General features: G+C 35.8%; 1 protein-coding gene across 1 annotated transcript; it reads right to left on the bottom strand.

The window, feature by feature from the left end:
* Positions 1-7,703: 7,703 nt before the first annotated feature.
* LOC145689309 (uncharacterized) lies at positions 7,704-23,844 on the bottom strand. Its single transcript, XM_081763450.1, has 2 exons — positions 23,229-23,844; positions 7,704-7,837 (listed from the first exon to the last, which is right to left on the bottom strand). Exons 1-2 carry the CDS (start codon positions 23,842-23,844, stop codon positions 7,704-7,706), a joined length of 750 nt encoding a protein of 249 aa, XP_081619576.1.
* Positions 23,845-24,113: the final 269 nt, after the last annotated feature.

Genomic DNA, 24,113 nt, shown 5'->3' with positions numbered 1-24,113 from the left:
CTGAAAAAGTACTATTTTGAAAAATGTGTTATGCATATTGTACAACATGTATCTAGATATTGTGATGGTTGTCATCATCGTTCGTGGGTGCATACATGTATTGATAAACAGTTTATTTGTGATCAAATGGACATTGAGTTTCCACCAATTGATATTGCATTAGACCTTAAAAGACTTCAATTGGAATTAAAATTATATGCTAAAGACAAACTAGTGCAAGAAGTTCAAAATACATTGTATCGACAATATCCAGAACCACTATCTGGTATGGATGTATGTGGAGTGTAATAAAATGATCCATTTCAATGAATTGTGTTTTTTCATTTCAAGAACAAACCACATGTTCTGACGTGTACTATTGCACCATGTTCTGACGTGTACTATTGCCCCATAATGTTGCCAGAGGTTTTTGTTCTAAACAGTTCCGGTTCTTTACTAATGAGTGCACAAACTTTAAAAATGTCAAACCAAACTTTGAAACAAAAAATTTCAAACAAAAATCTTTGAAACAAAATTTTGAAACGAAAAAACATTCAAACAAAATTTTCTTTTAAGCAGTTTCGGTTCTTCACTAATGAGTGCACAAACTTAAAAAAATTTAAACAAAAAAAATTTGGAAACGAAAAATTTCAGAACAAAAAAAATTTCAAACAAAAATTTTTGAAACAAAAGTTGTCAAAAAAAATTTCAAACAAAAAATTCAAAAAAAAATTTTGAAAGCAAGAATTTTCAAACAAAATGTTTCAAGCAAAAAAAATTTCAAACTAAAAAATTTTTACGTTTCACGGTTAACCGTCAAACTTTATCCGGTTTTTAACTATTCGATTAACAAATAAACGGTTTTGATCATATTTATCATTGAGTGCAAAATGTTGAACGAAAACAAGATTTTTAAATGTTAAACAAAACTTAAAAACTGAATACAGCAAAGATTTGAAACTCATCAACCAATCAGATTGCACGAAAGATAGTGATCAACCAATCAGATTGCACGAAAGATAGTGATCAGCCAATCAAATTGCATCAACAATAACTTTGCCAGTGTTGTAGCATGTATTCCCTTAAGACTATGAGTCATAAGTTTCAATAAGGTTAGCTATGTATCCCTGTACACTACCTCATCAAGGTCAATCACGTGGTACAACGTCTTGCTTACGTTTATATTTGGCTGTTATAATCAATACCAATGACGCATTCTCAAATTATCCTACAAAGTTTCAATGTACCAATGTCCTGGACTCCTAATCCCATCATAGGTCAATAACTGATCACGTGATCACAATGATTTACCCAAAGAACAATTACCAATTATTGATATGACAATAAGAAATGTACCCCCTCCCAAAATTTAAGATTGGTACACAAATACACCTGTGTCTTATGAAAAAAGTAATAAATCCTGTACTTATTCAATAATAAAGCCGGTCAATAACATTTAAATTTTGAATATTTGGCCATAAGAGGAACACCAATGGGTCCTAGAAAACGTTTACCGAATTTTGTTATTTGATAATTCCCAAATTTAAAAGGGAACGTAAACATATAGAGGTAATAAACCATATAACGTGCTAAATAGGTGTCAATAACCTCCGAAATTCGATTTTTGGTAGTTCTTTACCCATGAAAGGGAACGATGTGGACCATCCAAATTTATAGTGGTACATATTGAAGACCTGTACTATGATACCAAATGCTTATATTAAAACAATTTCTAAAACTGAGTGGATGAGTCAAGATACCCCTCCCAAATTTTTCAAGGGGTGCGTCAATGTACCCATGTCTTATGATAGGAAATGAACCCATATACATGACCATATAACCATATAAGGTAATAGAACCCCATCAAAGGGAAGAAATTGGGCCAAAACCAAACGCATGGTACAACATATTGCTTATGTTTATATTTTTGGCAATTTTGTACCCCTAAAAGGGAACGAGGTGGACCACCCAAATTTATCATGATACATGTTGAGGTCATGTACTATGATACCGAATGCTTAAATTGGAAAATTTCCAAAATTTAAGGGGATATGGAATGGACCCCTATACATGATCATATAACCATATAAGGTAATAGGACCTCATCCAAGGGGATAAACTTAGCCAAAACCAAACACGTGGTTGTACTAAAATTTGACAATTTCGTACCCATCAAAGGAAACGTGGTGAACCACCCAAATTTATAGTAATATATATTAGGGTTCTATACTATAATACCAAACATGTAAAAGGGGCAATTTCCAAAATTAAAGGGTGGGCCAAAGTACCCCTCCCAAATTTTTAAAGGAGTGCACAAATGTACCTATGTCTTATGATAGGGAATTGACCCCTATACATAACCATATAACCATATAAGGTAATAGAACCTCATCCAAGGGGATAACTTAGGTCAAACCAAACACGTGGTACAACGTATTGCTTACGTTTATATTTTGGCAATTTGTACCCCAAAAAGGGAACGAGGTAGACCACCCAAATTTATCATAATACATGTTACTGTCCAGTACTATAATACCAAATATATAAAATGAGCAATTTCTAAAATTTAAGGGGTGGGCCAAAGTACCCCTCCCAAATTTTTAAAGGAGTGCACAAATGTACCTATGTCTTATGATAGGGAATAGACCCCTATACATAACCATATAACCATATAAGGTAATAGAACCTCATCCAAGAGGATAAATTGGGCCAAAAGACCAAACACGTGGTACAACGTATTGCTTACGTTTATATTTTGACAATTTTGTACCCCTAGAAGGGAACGAGGTGGACCACCCAAATTTATCATAATACATGTTAGGATCCGGTACTATAATACCAAATGTTGAAATTGGGCAATTTCCAAAATTTAAGGGGTGGGCCAGATAGGGAATAGACCCCTATACATAACCATATAACCATATAAGGTAATAGAACCTCATCCAAGAGGATAAATTGGGCCAAAAGACCAAACACGTGGTACAACGTATTGCTTACGTTTATATTTTGACAATTTTGTACCCCTAGAAGGGAACGAGGTGGACCACCCAAATTTATCATAATACATGTTAGGATCCATTACTATAATACCAAATGTTGAAATTGGGCAATTTCCAAAATTTAAGGGGTGGGCCAAAGTACCCCCTCCCAAATTTTTAAAGGAGTGCACAAATATACCCATATCTTATGAAAGGTAATGGACCCCTATACATGACCATATAACTATATAGGATAATAACACCTCATCAAAGGGGATAAAATCGACCAAAAACCAAACACGTGGTATAACGTATTGCTTACGTTTATATTTTGACAATTTTGTACCCCTAGAAGGGAACGAGGTGGACCACCCAAATTTATCATAATACATGTTAGGATCCGGTACTATAATACCAAATGTTGAAATTGGGCAATTTCCAAAATTTAAGGGGTGGGCCAAAGTACCCCTCCCGGGGTGCACAAATATACCCATATCTTATGAAAGGTAATGGACCCCTATACATGACCATATAACTATATAGGATAATAACACCTCATCAAAGGGGATAAAATCGACCAAAAACCAAACACGTGGTATAACGTATTGCTTACGTTTATATTTTGACAATTTTGTACCCCTAGAAGGGAACGAGGTGGACCACCCAAATTTATCATAATACATGTTAGGATCCGGTACTATAATACCAAATGTTTAAATTGGGCAATTTCCAAAATTTAAGGGGTGGGCCAAAGTACCCCTCCCAAATTTTTAAAGGAGTGCACAAATATACCCATATCTTATGATAGGTAATGGACCCCTGTATACGCCCATATAACTATATAAGGTAATAACACCTCATCAAAGGGGATAAATTAGGTCAAAAAACCCCGAAATTTGAATTTTTGGCAATTTTTTACCCATGAAAGGGAACGACATAGACACCCAATACTAATAGAGGTACATACTATGGTCCTAGGCTACCATACCAAATTTTTCAGATTTGGCAATTTCCAAAATTTAAGGGGGTGGTCCTATGTACCCCTGCCAAAATTTAGGGGGTGGGCCATGGTACCCCTGCCAAAATTTAGAGGGGGTGGTCCTATGTACCCCTAGGTCATTGACCCCGGGCCAAGGTCATTGACCTTTGACCTATGACGTCACAAAAATTTTTGCTGACTCGGCGAGCCATAACGGGACCACTACTACTGCTGCCATAGTCCTAACACAAACTCTATAATTAACTACATGAAATTTTTACCCCCAATACAGGCTACGTTAAATTGGAAAATTTAGCTTTCTGACGAAACTTCGAAAATTAAAACCAAAATCAATAATATTGAAGAAATCTCCGTTATCAGTTTAATGTTGTAGCACTAAATACTGTCAATTTATATCACTGGCCACTTGGCTTCCCTTTCTTAACTAATATGGCGGTCCGACTACAATTGATAATTTTCAAGAGAACATTTTGTATAGCTCCTGTTTCAAATTTTTGAAATAGTAACAGTTATTTCTCCCTTTTCACCACTTTAGCTTGTCACTGTTTAATTAATTATTCCAAGTAGACGTTACCTTTCAGTTTGTAAGCGTCCTCATTACCGTCGTGTATCAATGATGCTCACCAAATCGTAGCCATGAAGAAGAATGATGGCTAGCGCCAACTAGCTACTTAACATCGTACCAAAATAGTTAAAACCGGATCTCTCACTTTTCTAAGATGTAGGTATATGCTCAAGGGCGATGGGTAAGATGATTTTTTTTAATACTAGATTGGCAGAAATTTTGCAAAAAATTGGAAATAATGCTCCTTTGCAAAAGTGAGAGATAAAAGGTACTATACTTTCGGTTAGAAACAGAGATAGAAGAAAATTGTCATCATTGCCAACATTTATTTCTTCTCAATAAAACTAAAGAAAATAATTTGCGTAAGAACGAATACTTTAAAAGTTTGTACAGGGTGATTTCTTGATTCCGACTGGTGATAGTGATGAAAATAAATGAAGTATAAAGTTTCAGACGATTGTAACCGTCTGGTTACAAGCTGAGTCAATTTTCATGTACAGTTGTATTGTGTTTCTTGCAATTACAAGTTCTATAGAACGGTTTCTGGTGGACTTGCAGGGGAAACGCATGACTGATGCAGTAATTGCTGCACACGTTTCCTTTCGGGTTGATGGATGACCAGAACGAAACATATCAATAACATTTCGTAGGAAAAGCTTTGTTTTCCCTCCTGATCCGAGTTTAATGGTTTTCCTGACTTTTTATTGAACCATTTCAGAAACTTAAAGAACAGTTGTGTTTGTGCTTCATCTACTGGCAAAAAGCTTTCGACCGGGCAATTGGACGAAACTTCTGAAAATACTTAAAGAAATAGGGGTCAACTGGAGAGACCGACGACTCATTCGCAATCTATACATCGGATAACGAGTGAAGTTGCGTTTGAATGAAAGAGAAACTAATAGTGTGGAGATTGGAAGAGGAGTCACATAAGGATGTAGTATGTCGCCCTAATTATTCAACATTTACAGTGAGTAGTTAATGAAGGAAGCATTAATGGGAATTGGAGATTTCAAGATTGGAGGGCATATCATTAACAAGATCAGGTATACAGATGATACGGTTATTATAGCTAGAACTGAAGAAGGACTACAGGAGATAATTGACAAAATAGTAGATGATTGACACTGGGAAACTACGAAATGCAAATCAACATCGAAAAATCTAAAGACATGAGAATATCGCGTGGAAACGCGCCTTTACGGGTCAAAGTAGAACAAAAAGAACTTGAAGACGTTGATCATTTCAAGTATCTGGGAACTATTTTGACGAGAGATGCTTATGTGCACGAAAGAGATTAGGTCAAGAATTGCCATAGCCAAAGAAGCATTTAACAAGAAAATATCACTCTTAACTAACAGGTTTAATATTGGATTAAGGAAGAAGTTGGTCAAGTGCTATATATGGAGGATTGTAGCCTACTATCTGGTTCAGAGACTTGGACATTAGGAAGTTAGAGAAGAAATATTTAGAGAGCTTCGGAATGTGGTGTTGGAGAAAGGTAGAGAAGATAAAATGGACAGAAGTAACAAATGAAGTTGTTTTGAAACGTATAGAAGAGAATGCTTCTATCCAGCATCCTTCGGAGGAAGATCAATGGATTGGATACATCTTGCGAAGAAATTGTCTTTTTCAAACCGCCATAGAAGGACAGATGGAAGGAAAGCGAGGAATAAGGAAGATGAAGAAACAGCTGATCAATGATTTGAAAAATAGAAGAAATTATTGGGAGTTAAAAAAGGAAGGTGAAGGTAGAGAAAAGTGGAAGAAATACTTCCAGGACACAACCTAAAATTTTAAAAAATCTTAGTCCCAGGGCTTACCAAAAGGCAGAAAATATAAATAACCAGCGGTCAATTTTTATTGTTGTGCTTCCGTTTGCGAACTCACAAATTTAGCAATAAGCGCTCCTCTAAAGTAAAGTCACTGATATCTACCATTTTTGTTCACCAAACATGGAAAGGCAAGACAATGAACTGGTGAATGCACAGACTTCATTCTCCTCACTCCGCGAGCAGTTACATTCCAATTCACGTTAGGAGCAATGTTGGCATATCAACGATCAGGATGAAAGGTTCAAATCTAAAACATCTTAATATCTTAAACTGTTACATGCATTTAGTTCGAGTGTAATGGAACTTTGGTGTCACTCTGTAATAGAAATTCTATTACTTTTTCCTTTACAATGTATATTATTCTATTACTTTTTCCTTTAAATGTAACATTTGAATTTGTTAATGCCTTCATTTAGATAAAGTAAAAATGTTTCTCGGGAGAGATCATATATAAATTAAAGAATTCCATTTTTTTAACTGCAATTTCATTCCCAGTCGAAACTGGGCGAGCCACAGAAGGTAACGCCTTCTCCGGGGCCAGAGAAAAACTGAAGTGTTAGAGGTGCCTGTTTATAGATGGGATACAGGAAGTTATTGACGGTGGTGATGTATGATCATGATTATATCTTTAGATGCAGTACAAGAAGTGCAGGTTAGAAGAGATTATGGACGATAGATATGCTGATGGGTTTGATAGATGCGACGACGTGGGTTATAGGTTGGCGTGGTCTGGTCAAGCTCATGCAGTGCAAGTAGATGGTCAACTGGTGGATAGGCATGTAGTGGTCGTGCAGGAGTCTGATCGAGCAGTGCACCAAGAATTGGATGGGCCTCAGCGATACGGCTCTGTATATAGCGAGTGCGGAGACGATAGAGATGTTTTAAGAGCGTGGGTATGGTGGTGTGCCGATAGACCTCCCTAGTAGGAGTATTTGCCGGTAAGAAATAAGCGGTGCGCAGAGCATGACGTTCCAGGACTTGTAATTTGGTGTAGAAGTGCTGAGGAGCAGACAACCAAGCAATATGACCATGGGTAAGAGCTGGGCGGACAAATACCTTATACGTATGAAGAAGAAGCCCGGTGTTGAGACCCCAGTTGGTACCGCAGAGGCTTCGCAACAAATTTATGCGGCGTCGAATTTTAGTTTGTAACTGAGAAAGGTGGGCTCTCCAGGTGAGATGTTTATCGAAAATGACGCCTAGATATTTCACAGTGTTCGATAAGGTCAACGGTGAACCGAGAAGCGTAAGATGGAGACGCTCAGGATTTTGTGTTAGGCAAAATTTGTTGCGGTTGCGGGCAAATAAGGCCATTTGGGTTTTGGCGGGGTTTAGTTTAAGTTTCCACTTCAGACACCAGGTGACCAACTGATTGCTGGTTGGAGAGTAGTGTTAATACGATCCACAGAAGAACACAGAGCGAGATAGGCTGTGTCGTCAGCAAATTGTAGTGCATGGATGGGTGGCCGAGGTTGTGGCATATCTGCAACATATAAGATATAGAGTAAGGGGGAGAGCACGGAACCTTGTGGCACCCCAGCACGAAGAACAAAATGGTGAGACTGAGCCTGGTTGATTTCTACGAAAGCTGGGCGTTGATGAAGGAAATTGGCTATGAGGCGGACGTACGGTATAGGAAGAAGATGTAGCAGTTTAAAAAGAAGGCCTTGATGCCATACCGTAATACAGCTTCGTATTTATACTTCATAACAGATTTATTACAATACGAGTTTTAAGGAATTTGGCTTTAAAAAAGCTATTTTGTATATTTACTCTGTCCGTCCCTGTGTCTGCCCGGAAGACACGAAAGCAGAATAACTACTTGATGGATCATCGTCCATTTTGGTCATGATGTAAAGGTCTAAGCATAGGGATTGAGTTCGTTGATGGAAATGATCCATCTAGTTGACCTCAAGAAATGGACAACTAGATATTGGTTTCCCATGTACTCTAATGGAAAGTAATTATGGATACTATCCGTGCTCGAAAATTTTATTCCCAGTACTTTTTTTCTTTATATAATAAGAGTGGTTTTGTATAATATTGGGGATATAAATACTAATCTGTTCGTGGAATGTACCGCTAAACTGAAATTTAATGACTTTCTACTGAACAAATCTGAAAACATAAATACCAAATATGCATTCATCTTACTAAAGGTTTCAAAAACGGAAAGGAGTTTGAGGGAAATTTGAAAATTAAAATGTCAGTCTTCAATGTAACAAACCAAACTCTTTGACTATAACAAATCAAATTATTACGCGTAGTGTGCATTATGTACTGTTATTTGTTTCCTAGTGGTATTTTAGATCTTATCCGTAGTTGCGATTGTCTAAAAAATATAGTTCTACATGTTTGATAACATCAAATGTTCACCACGTTTTTCAGTTTTACCTTGTAACAACATGTCCACTACTGGGAATAGGACCTTTCGGGAACAAGGTTTTGAATAGGGAACCTGGCCCCAAGCCCTCTCTCTAGTTTCGCCAATCAAATAAATTCATTCAAAGCTGAATGATAAATAATGGACACATGTATATCATCACTTACGTGCTAAATAGTATAAAGTCGTGTTTTCTTACGAATCCTCCTTCAATGTAGCTTACAGTGAGGAACGCAAACGCATAAGAAAATACCGTGGTGGGCACAAACTACCACCTTACATTGTCGAATATTAATGGCCAAATATTATTGGCCTAAAATGCTTCAGTCATATTACAAAATGGTAAGTTTGATGACGTACGACGCCAGTTGGTGTAAAAAACGATTTCAGTTGCAATACATTGTGATGAACTTAAATAGTGACAGCTATATCTGGGAGACTCTTGAGTTCAATGTAATCCATGTCTTTCCTCCAGACAACTCTGAGCGCCATATTTGATTAGAACAAGGCCCGCTCATATGCATCTTGGAGTCTACATACATACCTCAGAAGAAACACAGGTACCACTGGTCTCCTTACTTGCACAATAGCCTGACGTATTACTCGTCGCACATGCGTGGAAATAATTTCTAGGATCCTTGACCGTCTCGATTCCTAAGCAGACCTAGTCGATGTCATAGCGAGAGTGGTAATTTTTCAGGTGTACAACCTACGAATGTTTTCTCCAACACCATGACGGGAACTCTGACTGGTAGCCCGGGTAGCCCGTAGCCAGTTTAGGCTAAACAAAGTTTTAAGGAGTTTGGTTACCAAAATTTCTTTATATATAGTTATTACCCTATCCGTCCGTAGAAAAAAAAACTGAAGAAATACTTGATGGATCACCATCAATTTTGGCTACGATGAAGAAAATGAAAAGTCAGGAAGCGAGCTCGCTGATGCAGATTAGTCTTCTACCTAAGATGGTACAAATAAACTATTCCCTGTTTTAACGTTGATTGCTATAGAGCAAAAACAATAATAGATAGCGAGTAACGACTTTTTGCAATCGGTTAACCGTGCCAAGACTATTCATCCCCATCCTTAACTCTGTACTAAAACTGGAAGTGATACAAATCCATTATAAATTCCGGTTTCAATTATGCAGGAATTTTCAACAATGCTTAAATTTATTTAATAGTAAAAACTTGTTGTGACCACAACTACTAGAAACTAATACTGTATTACAGAGTTTCTCAACCTAGGGGTCGCGAGAGGGTTTCATGGAAGTCGTGAAGATAAGCGGAAGAGATAAATGTAATTAGAATCTAATATCTTAAAATATTTTTAAATACTTTTTTGAATTTTGTTCTGATAGGTATATTTTTATTTTTATTCATACTGTTAACACGCACACAGAAATAGATATACTACTAAACATTTTCAACAGGTACAGAGTTGTTTAAAAATCCATTTAAATCAAAGAGGTATGATATCAAAATATGAGTACTGAATATTGAAATACTGCATATGAAAAGCTCTACTTTAATTACCTTTATTCACACCCCATATGAAAAAGTTCTGCTTTAATTACCATTGTGCACACTTATATGAAAAGTTCTTATTTACTGTTTATTCAAACCATAAGAACATTTCTTATTTAACTACTTTTGTGCACATCCATCTGGAAAGTTCTTATTTGCTAATGTTTACCCAAACCCATATGAACATTTCTTATTTAATTACCTTTGTGCACATTCATACGAAAAGTTCTACTTTAATTACCTTTATTCACACTCATATGAAAGAAGTTCTGCTTCAATTATCATTGTGCACACTTATATGAAAAGTTCTTATTTACTGTTTATTCAAACCATAAGAACATTTCTTATTTAACTACTTTTATGCACGCCCATCTGGAAAGTTCTTATTTGCTAATGTTTACCCAAACCCATATGAACATTTCTTATTTAATTACCTTTGTGCACATTCATACGAAAAGCTCTACTTTAATTACCTTTATTCACACTCATATGAAAGAACTTCTGCTTCAATTACCATTGTGCACACTTATATGAAAAGTTCTTATTTACTGTTTATTCAAACCATAAGAACATTTCTTATTTAACTACTTTTATGCACGCCCATCTGGAAAGTTCTTATTTGCTAATGTTTACCCAAACCCATATGAACATTTCTTATTTAATTACCTTTGTGCACATTCATACGAAAAGCTCTACTTTAATTACCTTTATTCACACTCATATGAAAGAAGTTCTGCTTCAATTACCATTGTGCATACTCATATGAAAATTTCTGCTTTAATTATCATTGTGCTTACCAGGGGTGTAGCCACGGGGGCCCATCGGGGCCAGGCCCCCCCAAATGATTTCCTGCCCCCCTAATGACCAGATGTTAAAACATCATCGTGAAATTACCTCGCTTCAGTCATGTAAAAATAACAAAGTTTACATATAATTAATAATTTACGAAAAATAGTATGGGAAAATAGTATTTTACCATACCGATCAAAAAGTAGTATGGTATTTCTTTCTTATAGCCATCCGAAAATAGTATGGTATACTTTTTGTGACAGCAGATTACAGAATTTCCGGTGATTTGTATTTGACAGTTTAAAGACACACGTTTTGATAAGATACTATAAATTCTACCATAAAACAATGGTACTAAACTAAATTGGACATTATATTATTTATATGCTGTAATTAGCGTTGTAAGAAAACTGTTTTTATCAGGTGGAAAATTTGGTGAAAAACGACGTTTTTTAATTAAGTTTTTTTAGTTTGTATTTCATTTGCTTTTTTAAATGCTATTTCCTGTAAAACACGAAGTGAGATATAGCTGTTAATAAAATAATTATGTCTTTTTAGTCACGAATAATAAATATTTGTCAGAAAATCTTAAATAAATCAAGTGCAATTTCTAAGAAAATCAGTCTTATGTATAAAAGTAACCAAGAAAGTTCTGTCGCTTTATGTGGAGATCTGCGATAATTGGCCCTCACACCCTGAGTTCAATGTGAATGGAGATAAGGCGAAATTCAGTTCTTGGTGTTTATATATCCAACATACTACCTGGTTGTGGCAGTTCAGTTACACTGTGCATTTGCGTAAGGACAGATTAAACATGGAACCACCACAGAGCGTCATAGGGCGTGTATGCTGTACGAGTTCAAACTGGGGTCGAACGCCGCAGCAGTGTGGCGGAAGATATGTCAGGTCTTTGGTGAGGGTGTCGTGACTGAGCGGACAGTGCAGTGGTGGTTAACAAGTTTAAGAACGGTGACGAGACACTCGAAAACACACCACATGCCGGAAGACCAAGACATGAACAAAATGTAGATCTTCAGACAGCAATTGAGCCGGACAGTTGCCAGACATGTGAGGAACTTCACTACCCTCATGCCGTAAACGTCGCCAACACCTAGTGGCCCACTTGCGGTAAATGTCGATCGTCGCTAGAGCGACACAGTAGTAGTCCCCCCGTATATGCAGCCGAGTCAGCAAAAATTTTTGTGACGTCATAGGTCAAAGGTCAATGACCTTGGCCCGGGGTCAATGACCTAGGGGTACTTAGGACCACCCCCTCTAAATTTTGGCAGGGGTACCTTGGCCCACCCCCTAAATTTTGGCAGGGGTACATAGGACCACCCCGCTTAAATTTTGGAAATTGTCAAATCTAAAAATTTGGTATGGTAGCCTAGGACCATAGTATGTACCTCTATTAGTATTGGGTGTCTATGTCGTTCCCTTTCATGGGTAAAAAATTGCCAAAAATTCAAATTTCGAGGGTTTTTGACCTAATTTATCCCCTTGGATGAGGTGTTATTACCCTATATAGTTATATGGGCGTATACAGAGGTCCATTCCCTTTCATAAGACATGGGTATATTAATGCACCCCTTTAAAAATTTGGGAGGGGTACCTTGGCCCACCCCTTCAATTTTGGAAATTGCCCAATTTAAACATTGGGTATTATAGTATAGGACGCTAATATGGATCACTATAAATTTGGGTGGTCCACCTCGTTCCCTTTTAGGGGTACAAAATTGCCAAAATATAAACGTAAGCAATACGTTGTACCACGTGTTTGGTTTTCGACCTAATTTATCTCCTTGGATGAGGTCCTATTACCTTATATGATTATATGGTCATGTATAGGGGTCCATTCCTTTCATAAGACATAGGTACATTAATGCACCCCTTGAAAATTTTGGCAGGGTACCTTGGCCCACCCCTTCAATTTTGGAAATTGCCCAATTTCAACATTGGGTATTATAGTACAGGACGCTAATATGGATCACTATAAATTTGGGTGGTCCACCTCGTTCCCTTTTAGGGGTACAAAATTGCCAAAATATAAACGTAAGCAATACGTTGTACCACGTGTTTGGTTTTCGACCTAATTTATCTCCTTGGATGAGGTCCTATTACCTTATATGATTATATGGTCATGTATAGGGGTCCATTCCTTTCATAAGACATAGGTACATTAATGCACCCCTTGAAAATTTTGGCAGGGTACCTTGGCCCACCCCTTAAATTTTGGAAATTGCCAAATCTAAAAATTTGGTATGGTAGCCTAGGACCTTAGTATGTACCTCTATCAGTATTGGGTGTCTATGTCGTTCCCTTTCATGGGTAAAAAATTGCCAAAAATTCAAATTTCGGGGTTTTTTGACCTAATTTATCCCCTTGGATGAGGTGTTATTACCTTATATAGTTATATGGGCGTATACAGGGGTCCATTACCTTTCATAAGATATGGGTATATTTGTGCACTCCTTTAAAAATTTGGGAGGGGTACCTTGGCCCACCCCTTAAATTTTGGAAATTGACCAATTTAAACATTGGGTATTATAGCACAGGACCCTAATATGTATCTTGATAAATTTGGGCGGTCCACCTCATTCCCTTCTAGGGGTACAAAATTGCCAAAATATAAACGTAAGCAATACGTTATACCACGTGTTTGGTTTTTGGTCGATTTTATTCCCTTTGATGAGGTGTTATTATCCTATATAGTTATATGGTCATGTATAGGGGTCCATTACCTTTCATAAGATATGGGTATATTCGTGCACTCCTTTAAAAATTTGGGAGGGGTACTTTGGCCCACCCCTTAAATTTTGGAAATTGCCCAATTTAAACATTTGGTATTATAGTACCGGATCCTAACATGTATTATGATAAATTTGGATGGTCCACCTCGTTTCCTTCTAGGGGTACAAAATTGTCAAAATATAAACGTAAGCAATACGTTGTACCACGTGTTTGGTCTTTTGGCCCAATTTATCCTCTTGGATGAGGTTCTATTACCTTATATGGTTATATGGTTATGTATAGGGGTCTATTCCCTATCATAAGACATAGGTACATTTGTGCACCCCGGGAGGGGTACTTTGGCCCACCCCTTAAATTTTAGAAATTGCTCATTTTATATATTTGGTATTATAGTACTGGACCCTAACATGTATTATGATAAATTTGGGTGGTCCACCTCGTTCCCTTTTAGGGGTACAAATTACCAAAATATAAACGTAAGCAATACGTTGTACCACGTGTTTGGTTTTTGATCGATTTTATCCCCTTTGATGAGGTGTTATTATCCTATATAGTTATATGGTCATGTATAGGGGTCCATTACCTTTCATAAGATATGGGTATATTTGTGCACTCCTTTAAAAATTTGGGAGGGGTACTTTGGCCCACCCCTTTAATTTTGGAAATTGCCCCTTTTACATGTTTGGTATTATAGTATAGAACCCTAATATATATTACTATAAATTTGGGTGGTTCACCACGTTTCCTTTGATGGGTACGAAATTGCCAAATTTTAGTACAACCACGTGTTTGGTTTTGGCTCAATTTATCCCCTTGGATGAGGTCCTATTACCTTATATGGTTATATGATCATGTATAGGGGTCCATTCCATATCCCCTTAAATTTTGGAAATTTTCCAATTTAAGCATTCGGTATCATAGTACATGACCTCAACATGTATCATGATAAATTTGGGTGATCCATCTTGTTCCCTTTCATGGGTAAAAATTACTAAAATATAAACATAAGCAATATGTTGTACCATGCGTTTGGTTTTTGGCCCAATTTCTTCCCTTTGATGGGGTTCTATTACCTTATATGGTTATATGGTCATGTATATGGGTTCATTTCCTATCATAAGACATGGGTACATTGACGCACCCCTTGAAAAATTTGGGAGGGGTATTTTGGCTCATCCAGTCGGTTTTAGAAATTGTTTTAATATAAGCATTTGGTATCATAGTACAGGACTTCAATATGTACCACTATAAATTTGGATGGTCCACATCGTTCCCTTTCATGGGTAAAGAACTACCAAAAATCGAATTTCGGAGGTTATTGACACCTATTTAGCACGTTATATGGTTTATTACCTTTATATGTTTATGTTCCCTTTTAAATTTGGGAATTATCAAATAACAAAATTCGGTAAACGTTTTCTAGGACCCATTGGTGTTCCTCTTATGGCCAAATATTCAAAATTTAAATGTTATTGACCGGTTTTATTATTGAATAAGTACAGGATTTATTACTTTTTTTTCATAAGACACAGGTGTATTTGTGTACCAATCTTAAATTTTGGGAGGGGGTACATTTCTTATTGTCGTATCAATAATTGGTAATTGGATAGTATATCATTCATTGGGTAAATCATTGTCAAATATGAGTATGATCACGTGATCAGTTATTAACCTATGATGGTCTTAGGAGTCCAGGACATTGGTACATTAAAACTTTGTAGGATAATTTGAGAATGCGTCATTGGTATTGATTATTACAGCCAAATATAAACGTAAGCAATACGATGTACCACGTGATTGACCTTGATGAGGTAGTGTACAGGGATACATAGCTAACCATATTGAATCTTATGACTCATAGTCTTAAGGGAATACATGCTACAACACTGGCAAAGTTATTGTTGATGCAATTTGATTGGTTGATCACTATCTTTCGTGCAATCTGATTGGCTGATCACTATCTTTCGTGCAATCTGATTGGTTGATGATTTTCAAATCTTTGCTGCATTCAGGTTTTAAGTTTTGTTTAACATTTAAAAATCTTGGTTTCGTTCAACATTTTGGACTCACTGATAAATATGATCAAAACCGTTTATTTGTTAATCGAATAGTTAAAAACCGGATAAAGTTTGACGGTTAACCGTGAAACGTAAATTTTTTTTTAGTTTGAAATTTTTTGTTTTAATTTTTTTGTTTCAGAATTTTGTTTGAAATTTGTTTCAAAATTTTTTGTTTGAAAATTTTTTTGTTTGAAATTTTTTGTTGCAAAATTTTGTTTGAAATTTTTGTTTAAAATTTTTTGTTCGAAATTTTTGTTTTGAAATTTTTCGTTTCAGAATTTTGTTTGAAATTTTTTTTGTAAATTTTTTGTTTAAAATTTTTTTGTTTGAAATTTTTTTCGTTTCAAATTTTTGTTTAAAATTTTTGTTTGAAATTTTTCGTTTCCAAATTTTGTTTGAAATTTTTTGTTTCAAAATTTTGTTTGAAATTTTTTTTGTTTCAAAATTTTGTTTGAATTTCTTTCGTTTGAAATTTTTTTGTTTGAATGTTTTTCGTTTCAAAATTTTGTTTCAAAGATTTTTGTTTGAAATTTTTTGTTTCAAAGTTTGGTTTGACATTTTTAAAGTTTGTGCACTCATTAGTAAAGAACCGGAACTGTTTAGAACTAAAACCTCTGGCAACATTGTGGTGCAATAGTACACGTTAGAACATGGTGCAATAGTACACGTCAGAACATGATCATGCAACGTCATCAGTTTTGCATCATCGTTCGCGTTAGTATTCATGATAACATCATCATGGCTACTTGTCTGCAGTTTCTAAACACACGTGATGTGATGAAATCATTTACCAAGATTACTGATTTACAACAGAATGTACCTTATAGAATCTTAGCTAGCCAAATGATTTGGATTAAGAATCGTAGTGAAGCTTGAAAATGATAAGAATATAATTTTACCAGCAAGATATTTACCCATGGAACCATCAAAACAAGAAGAACTGCTGCGTTTCTTAAATACTGGATCTGTATCTTTATGCTATAAAAGACTCTTGGGTCGAAGTCATCAGTTTGAATTTAGTACACAGCCAGATTCGTCAGCAATTGTAATTCAAACGTCAGCACATCAGCCGTAGTTGTATGAATGTGGTTGCTCGGCATGACGTCAGCAACTGTGATGAAACCATGAATTCAAACGTCAGCACATGACGTCAGCCGTAGTTCTATAAATCAACCAATACCGTGAAATCATTTGAGCAAGTGCTTTTCAGGAGGAAAGATGTGTACTTCTAACGATAAAGGATTCATGTTCGCAAGCTATTATCCAATAAACAAAACATGTGATGATTGGTATCAGTGCTAGAACATTTGAACCAGTGATTCGATTGGGCAAAGCAGAACAATTTGGTGTACAACTGACCTTTGAAGAATGGCACGAATCGACCAAATGAACGATGAGCTAAATGTGACCATAGTCAAATCATTAGGCTCAAATCATGAAGTGGTGATGCGTACAGTCCTCGAAGAGAAGATGGTGCTGTTACGTAAAAAGAGTACATTCCATGTCCCACGCAACATGGTGTATCTAACACAAACAGAATGGAACAAATTCATCAGCGTATTTCAGTGTGTGAAACATGCAGTGGAAGTGTGTAACAAAACAAGTATATTCCTGAAAAAGTACTATTTATGCATATTGTACAACATGTATCTAGATATTGTGATGGTTGTCAACATCGTTCGTGGGTGCATACCTGTATTGATAAACAGTTTATTTGTGATCAAATGGACATTGAGTTTCCACCAATTGATATCGCAATAGACCTTAAAAGACTTCAATTGGAATTAAAATTATACGCTAAAGACAAACTAGTGCAAGAAGTTCAAAATACATTGTATCGACAATATCCAGAACCACTATCTGGTATGGATGTATGTGGAGTGTAATAAAATGATCCATTTCAATGAATTGTGCTTTTTTCATTTCAAGTACAACCCCATATTCTGACGTGTACTATTGCATCATGTTCTAACGTGTACTATTGCACCACAATGTTGCCAGAGGTTTTAGTTCTAAACAGTTCCGGTTCTTTACTAATGAGTGCACAAACTTTAAAAATGTCAAACCAAACTTTGAAACAAAAAATTTCAAACAAAAATCTTTGAAACAAAATTTTGAAACGAAAAACATTCAAACAAAAAAATTTCAAACGAAAGAAATTCAAACAAAATTTTGAAACAAAAAAAATTTCAAACAAAATTTTGAAACAAAAAATTTCAAACAAAATTTGGAAACGAAAAATTTCAAACAAAATTTTCAAACGAAAAAAATTTCAAACAAAAAAATTTTAAACAAAAAATTTACAAAAAAAATTTCAAACAAAATTCTGAAACAAAAAATTTCAAAACAAAAATTTCGAACAAAAAATTTTAAACAAAAAAATTTCAAACAAAATTTTGCAACAAAAAATTTCAAACAAAAAAATTTTCAAACAAAAAATTTTGAAACAAATTTCAAACAAAAATTCTGAAACAAAAAAATTAAAACAAAAAATTTCAAACTAAAAAAATTTTACGTTTCACGGTTAACCGTCAAACTTTATCCGGTTTTTAACTATTCGATTAAAAAATAAACGGTTTTGATTATATTTATCAGTGAGTCCAAAATGTTGAACGAAACCAAGATTTTTAAATGTTAAACAAAACTTAAAAACTGAATGCAGCAAAGATTTGAAAATCAGCAACCAATCAGATTGCACGAAAGATAGTGATCAGCCAATCAGATTGCACGAAAGATAGTGATCAACCAATCAAATTGCATCTACAATAACTTTGCCAGTGTTGTAGCATGTATTCCCTTAAGACTATGAGTCATAAGATTCAATAAGGTTAGCTATGTATCCCTGTACACTACCTCATCAAGGTCAATCACGTGGTACATCGTATTGCTTACGTTTATATTTGGCTGTAATAATCAATACCAATGACGCATTCTCAAATTATCCTACAAAGTTTCAATGTACCAATGTCCTGGACTCCTAATCCCATCATAGGTCAATAACTGATCACGTGATCATAATGATTTACCCAAAGAACAATTACCAATTATTGATATGACAATAAGAAATGTACCCCTCCCAAAATTAAAGATTGGTACACAAATACACCTGTGTCTTATGAAAAAAGTAATAAATCCTGTACTTATTCAATAATAAAGCCGGTCAATAACATTTAAATTTTGAATATTTGGCCATAAGAGGAACACCAATGGGTCCTAGAAAACGTTTACCGAATTTTGTTATTTGATAATTCCCAAATTTAAAAGGGAACATAAACATATAAAGGTAATAAACCATATAACGTGCTAAATAGGTGTCAATAACCTCCGAAATTCGATTTTTGGTAGTTCTTTACCCATGAAAGGGAACGATGTGGACCATCCAAATTTATAGTGGTACATATTGAAGTCCTGTACTATGATACCAAATGCTTATATTAAAACAATTTCTAAAACCGAGTGGATGAGCCAAGATACCCCTCCCAAATTTTTCAAGGGGTGCGTCAATGTACCCATGTCTTATGATAGGAAATGAACCCATATACATGACCATATATCCATATAAGGTAATAGAACCCCATCAAAGGGAAGAAATTGGGCCAAAAACCAAACGCATGGTACAACATATTGCTTATGTTTATATTTTAGTAATTTTTACCCATGAAAGGGAACAAGATGGACCACCCAAATTTATCATGATACATGTTGAGGTCATGTACTATGATACCGAATGCTTAAATTGGAAAATTTCCAAAATTTAAGGGGATATGGAATGGACCCCTATACATGATCATATAACCATATAAGGTAATAGGACCTCATCCAAGGGGATAAATTGAGCCAAAACCAAACACGTGGTTGTACTAAAATTTGGCAATTTCGTACCCATCAAAGGAAACGTGGTAAACCACCCAAATTTATAGTAATATATATTAGGGTTCTATACTATAATACCAAACATGTAAAAAGGGGCAATTTCCAAAATTAAAGGGGTGGGCCAAAGTACCCCTCCCGGGCGCACAAATGTACCTATGTCTTATGATAGGGAATAGACCCTATACATAACCATATAACCATATAAGGTAATAGAACCTCATCCAAGGGGATAACTTAGGTAAAACCAAACACGTGGTACAACGTATTGCTTACGTTTATATTTTGGCAATTTGTACCCCTAAAAGGGAACGAGGTGAACCACCCAAATTTATCATAATACATGTTAGGGTCCAGTACTATAATACCAAATATATAAAATGAGCAATTTCTAAAATTTAAGGGGTGGGCCAAAGTACCCCTCCCGGGGTGCACAAATGTACCTATGTCTTATGATAGGGAATAGACCCCTATACATAACAATATAAGGTAATAGAACCTCATCCAAGAGGATAAATTGGGCCAAAAGACCAAACACGTGGTACAACGTATTGCTTACGTTTATATTTTGACAATTTTGTACCCCTAGAAGGAAACGAGGTGGACCATCCAAATTTATCATAATACATGTTAGGATCCGGTACTATAATACCAAATGTTTAAATTGGGCAATTTCCAAAATTTAAGGGGTGGGCCAAAGTACCCCTCCCAAATTTTTAAAGGAGTGCACGAATATACTCATGTCTTGTGATAGGGAATGAACCCGCATATACGCCCATATAACCATATAAGGTAATAGGACTTCGAATAAGGGAATAGAATGGGCTTAAAATCAAACACGTGGTATAACGTATTGCTTACGTTTATATTTTGGCAATTTTGTACCCCTAAAAGGGAACGAGGTGGACCACCCAAATTTATAGTGATCCATATTAGCGTCCTATACTATAATACCAAATGTTTAAATTGGGCAATTTCTAAAAATGAAGGGGTGGGCCAAGGTACCCCTCCCGGGGTGCATTAATATTCCCATGTCTTATGAAAGGGAATGGACTCCTGTATACGCCCATATAACTATATAGGGTAATAACACCTCATCCAAGGGGATAAATTAGGTCAAAAACCCTCGAAATTTGAATTTTTGGCAATTTTTTACCCATGAAAGGGAACGACATAGACACCCAATACTAATAGAGGTACATACTATGGTCCTAGGCTACCATACCAAATTTTTAGATTTGACAATTTCCAAAATTTAAGCGGGGTGGTCCTATGTACCCCTGCCAAAATTTAGGGGGTGGGCCAAGGTACCCCTGCCAAAATTTAGAGGGGGTGGTCCTAAGTACCCCTAGGTCATTGACCCCGGGCCAAGGTCATTGACCTTTGACCTATGACGTCACAAAAATTTTTGCTGACTCGGTTGCATATACGGGGGGGACTACTACTGACACGCCCAAGAATTGCCGCTAGTGTACTACTGGCGGCCGGGTTTTGTCCAGTCGAAACATATATATATAGTCGGAGTGTTACCGCGTAGCAGCGAGAACTTCGTTTTGGTCCGCGTTTCTTAGCTTCTTCGCGGAGAATCGCGGAGGGACCAACACGAACTATCGCCAGTTATCTGCATGCGGCTATTATTATATATTATTTTTCCTGACGAATTGTTCCTAAAGTGAGCTCCGAGGGTCAAAAATAACCTCTGCCTCAACATCATAAAGTGAAAAATCTTGAGATAAGTGCGCTAATTGTATGAATTTAGATGACAACTGTCGTCGATCATTAGAAAGTGAGTATGCGAAAACTATGAAATAAAGTAAATAGACACGCGTCATATTGTTTCAAAATTACATGGCGAACACATTTTATCTAATCCCAAACAGTTATCGTCGAATATACACGGTTAAAGGAGCATTCTGATTGACCAAATTAAAAAGATCTTAACGATTTATCCCTTTACAAGTGACGTTTCCTTCATCACCTTCGTAGCGAAGTAGGAAGAACACTCGCCTAGTAATCATAAAGTTGGTGGTTCGAGTCGTAATTTTTTGATACCTTTTTAGTGTTTTTTGACTCACCTTAATGTAAAGAAATCGCACATATAGCCGATTTAACTTTTTTTGGGGGGGGAGTAATTTTGTGGTTCATTGGCGTTTTGTCGCGTCTCTGTTGCTGGTGGTATAATTTTATATAGTAAATTATTATCTGAATGCCACTCATTCTAGCTTTGGAACTTCTTTTATAAAATAACAGACAAATTCTGACCAAAGCATATATTAACTAATAAATAATAGCGTTACAGTTTCGGCAAATTAACTTTGCCTTCATCAGACACATTATGAAATACAATTTCTAAGATTACAGCTTATATACTTCTTAAAGTGAGAGGAGGTATTCCATCAACCAATCATATTCGTCCTTTCCTTTAACAATTTTTAATTAATGCAAATGCAACTTTTAATGATCAGCTTTCACTTAAGAGCTAAACTTTTAATTGGCACACCTGTGTATGAATAACTTTCACTTTTGAAAAACATAAACTTTTAATTGTCTATCCGTTGTTCAACACACCTGTTTTAATCTCTTCTTTCTTCTCTGTTTTATCCAATATCTTTCTCCATACCTCATGTATATTTAGTCCGCTATTCCAATTCATAAGTTTCTCGCTTCCTTCCTTTCTTATCCATTCTGCCTCTTTCCATTTTCTTATAATGCTTCTTTTCTCCTTTTCCAGCCCCTCTACGCCTTCCCAGTCTATTTCATGTCCTGTCTCCCTTACATGTTTATATATAGCGTTACTATCTCTCTTCAATCGAACGTCGTCCTTGTGCTGTTTAATCCTTTCTTGTAACCTCTTTCCTGTTTCTCCTACATAACTCATATCACATTCTTTGCATTTAATTCTATATACAACCCCTTCATCACTTATTTGAATCTCTGTTACCTTCCTTTTCCTCGTTCGCAATGCATCTAACATTCTTCTGCTACCTTTTCTGTACGTTCTTACTCCTCCTTTTCTCAATAAGTTTTTTAAGACTTCCGTTTTTTCTCCTATGCTCTCTATCCCGAACCATCTTTTCTTTTCTTCTTCTCTATCTTCTCTCACTTCCTTCTGCCTTCTGTCCTCTTCTTTCTTGCTATTCTTCTTCAATATATCCTCACTATATCCATTCTGCATTAATAAACTGTGAAACTGTTCTATGTCTTCTTTTCTCTTCTCGTCATCACTGTCTATCATTCTTATCCTTCTCTCCATGTTTCTAATAAAGTTCCTTTTAGTTCCTTCATCTACATCACTTCTTCTATGGCAATAAACACCTGCTGAACATTGTTTTCTATACCATGTTGTTTCAAATTTCCCTCCTACTTTCCTTATTGTCATATCTAAAAAGTTTATTTTCCCCTCTTCCTCTAATTCTACCTCCAGGCTTATTCCTTTTTCTTTATCTTCTATCCTTCTCACAAATTGCTCGAATTGTCTCTTCGTTCCTTTCCAAATACCTAAACAATCATCCACATACCTGCAAAACATAATCAGTCTTTCGCCTCCTTCTTCTTTAACTTTCTCTTCCCATTTATTCATCACAATTTCTGATAACACTGGGCTTAATTTCGATCCTATACTTAGTCCTTCCTTTATTTTCACTAATTTTTCTCCTATCGTACACACACTGTTCTCCCATATCAGTTTTAATGCTTTTATCACTTTATCTTTCTTCCATTTCCTTACTGTTCTATTCTCCATTTCTTCTTCCAATACCTTCAAAATATAATCCCTTCTTAAGCTGGGAAACATTGCTTTGACATCTACGCTAAACATCAATGTTTTCTCATTTCTTCTTCCTACTTTCTCTATCATCCTCTTTACTTCTTCTGTATTCTTAACTCTATTACTTACTTGTTCTCCCCTTATTTCCTCTGCTATTATCTTTATTTCCTCTTCTAATGGTTGAAAAATATTCTTTCTGCAATCCATTACTGGTCTCAACTTTACCTCTTTTTTGTGTATCTTCGGGAATCCTTTCATATCCGGAATTCTTCCTTTTTCATCTAATAACTTTCTAAAGCCTGCCTTCTTTGCATTCTTTATGATCTCCTCTTTAACTTCTTCTTTCATTTTTCTCTCACCTATCACCTCGTATGTCTCGTCGCATAATTCATCTAATTTCTCTTTGTATCATTTTTCTTCCATTACTACTACTGCTCCTCCTTTATCGGCTTGTTGTATAACAATGTCTTTCCTTCGTCTTAAGCTCTTGAATCCTTCTTTCTCTTCTTTTGTAAGGAAGAAGAAGAAAATATAAATAATACTAAACACTAAATGTATAATACTAAAGGAAGAAGAAGAAAAGTGCCTTGATTTGGGATACAAGTTCAAAGTGAAGG

Source organism: Thermobia domestica, chromosome 7 (assembly GCF_964235325.1).
Source record: "Thermobia domestica chromosome 7, izTheDome1.hap1.1, whole genome shotgun sequence".
Taxonomy (NCBI): domain Eukaryota; kingdom Metazoa; phylum Arthropoda; class Insecta; order Zygentoma; family Lepismatidae; genus Thermobia; species Thermobia domestica.
This window is presented reverse-complemented; position numbering and strand designations above follow the sequence as displayed.

What these genes read in the sequence shown, in the direction of transcription:
- LOC145689309 (XM_081763450.1), bottom strand. Translation starts at nt 23,844, where the DNA reads ATGAAAGAAGAAGTTAAAGAGGAGATCATAAAGAATGCAAAGAAGGCA. An exon ending in GTATGTGGATGATTGTTTAG is followed by an intron (nt 7,838 to 23,228) that starts GTATTTGGAAAG and finishes TATATGTTGCAG; the next exon opens with ATATGCCACAACCTCGGCCA.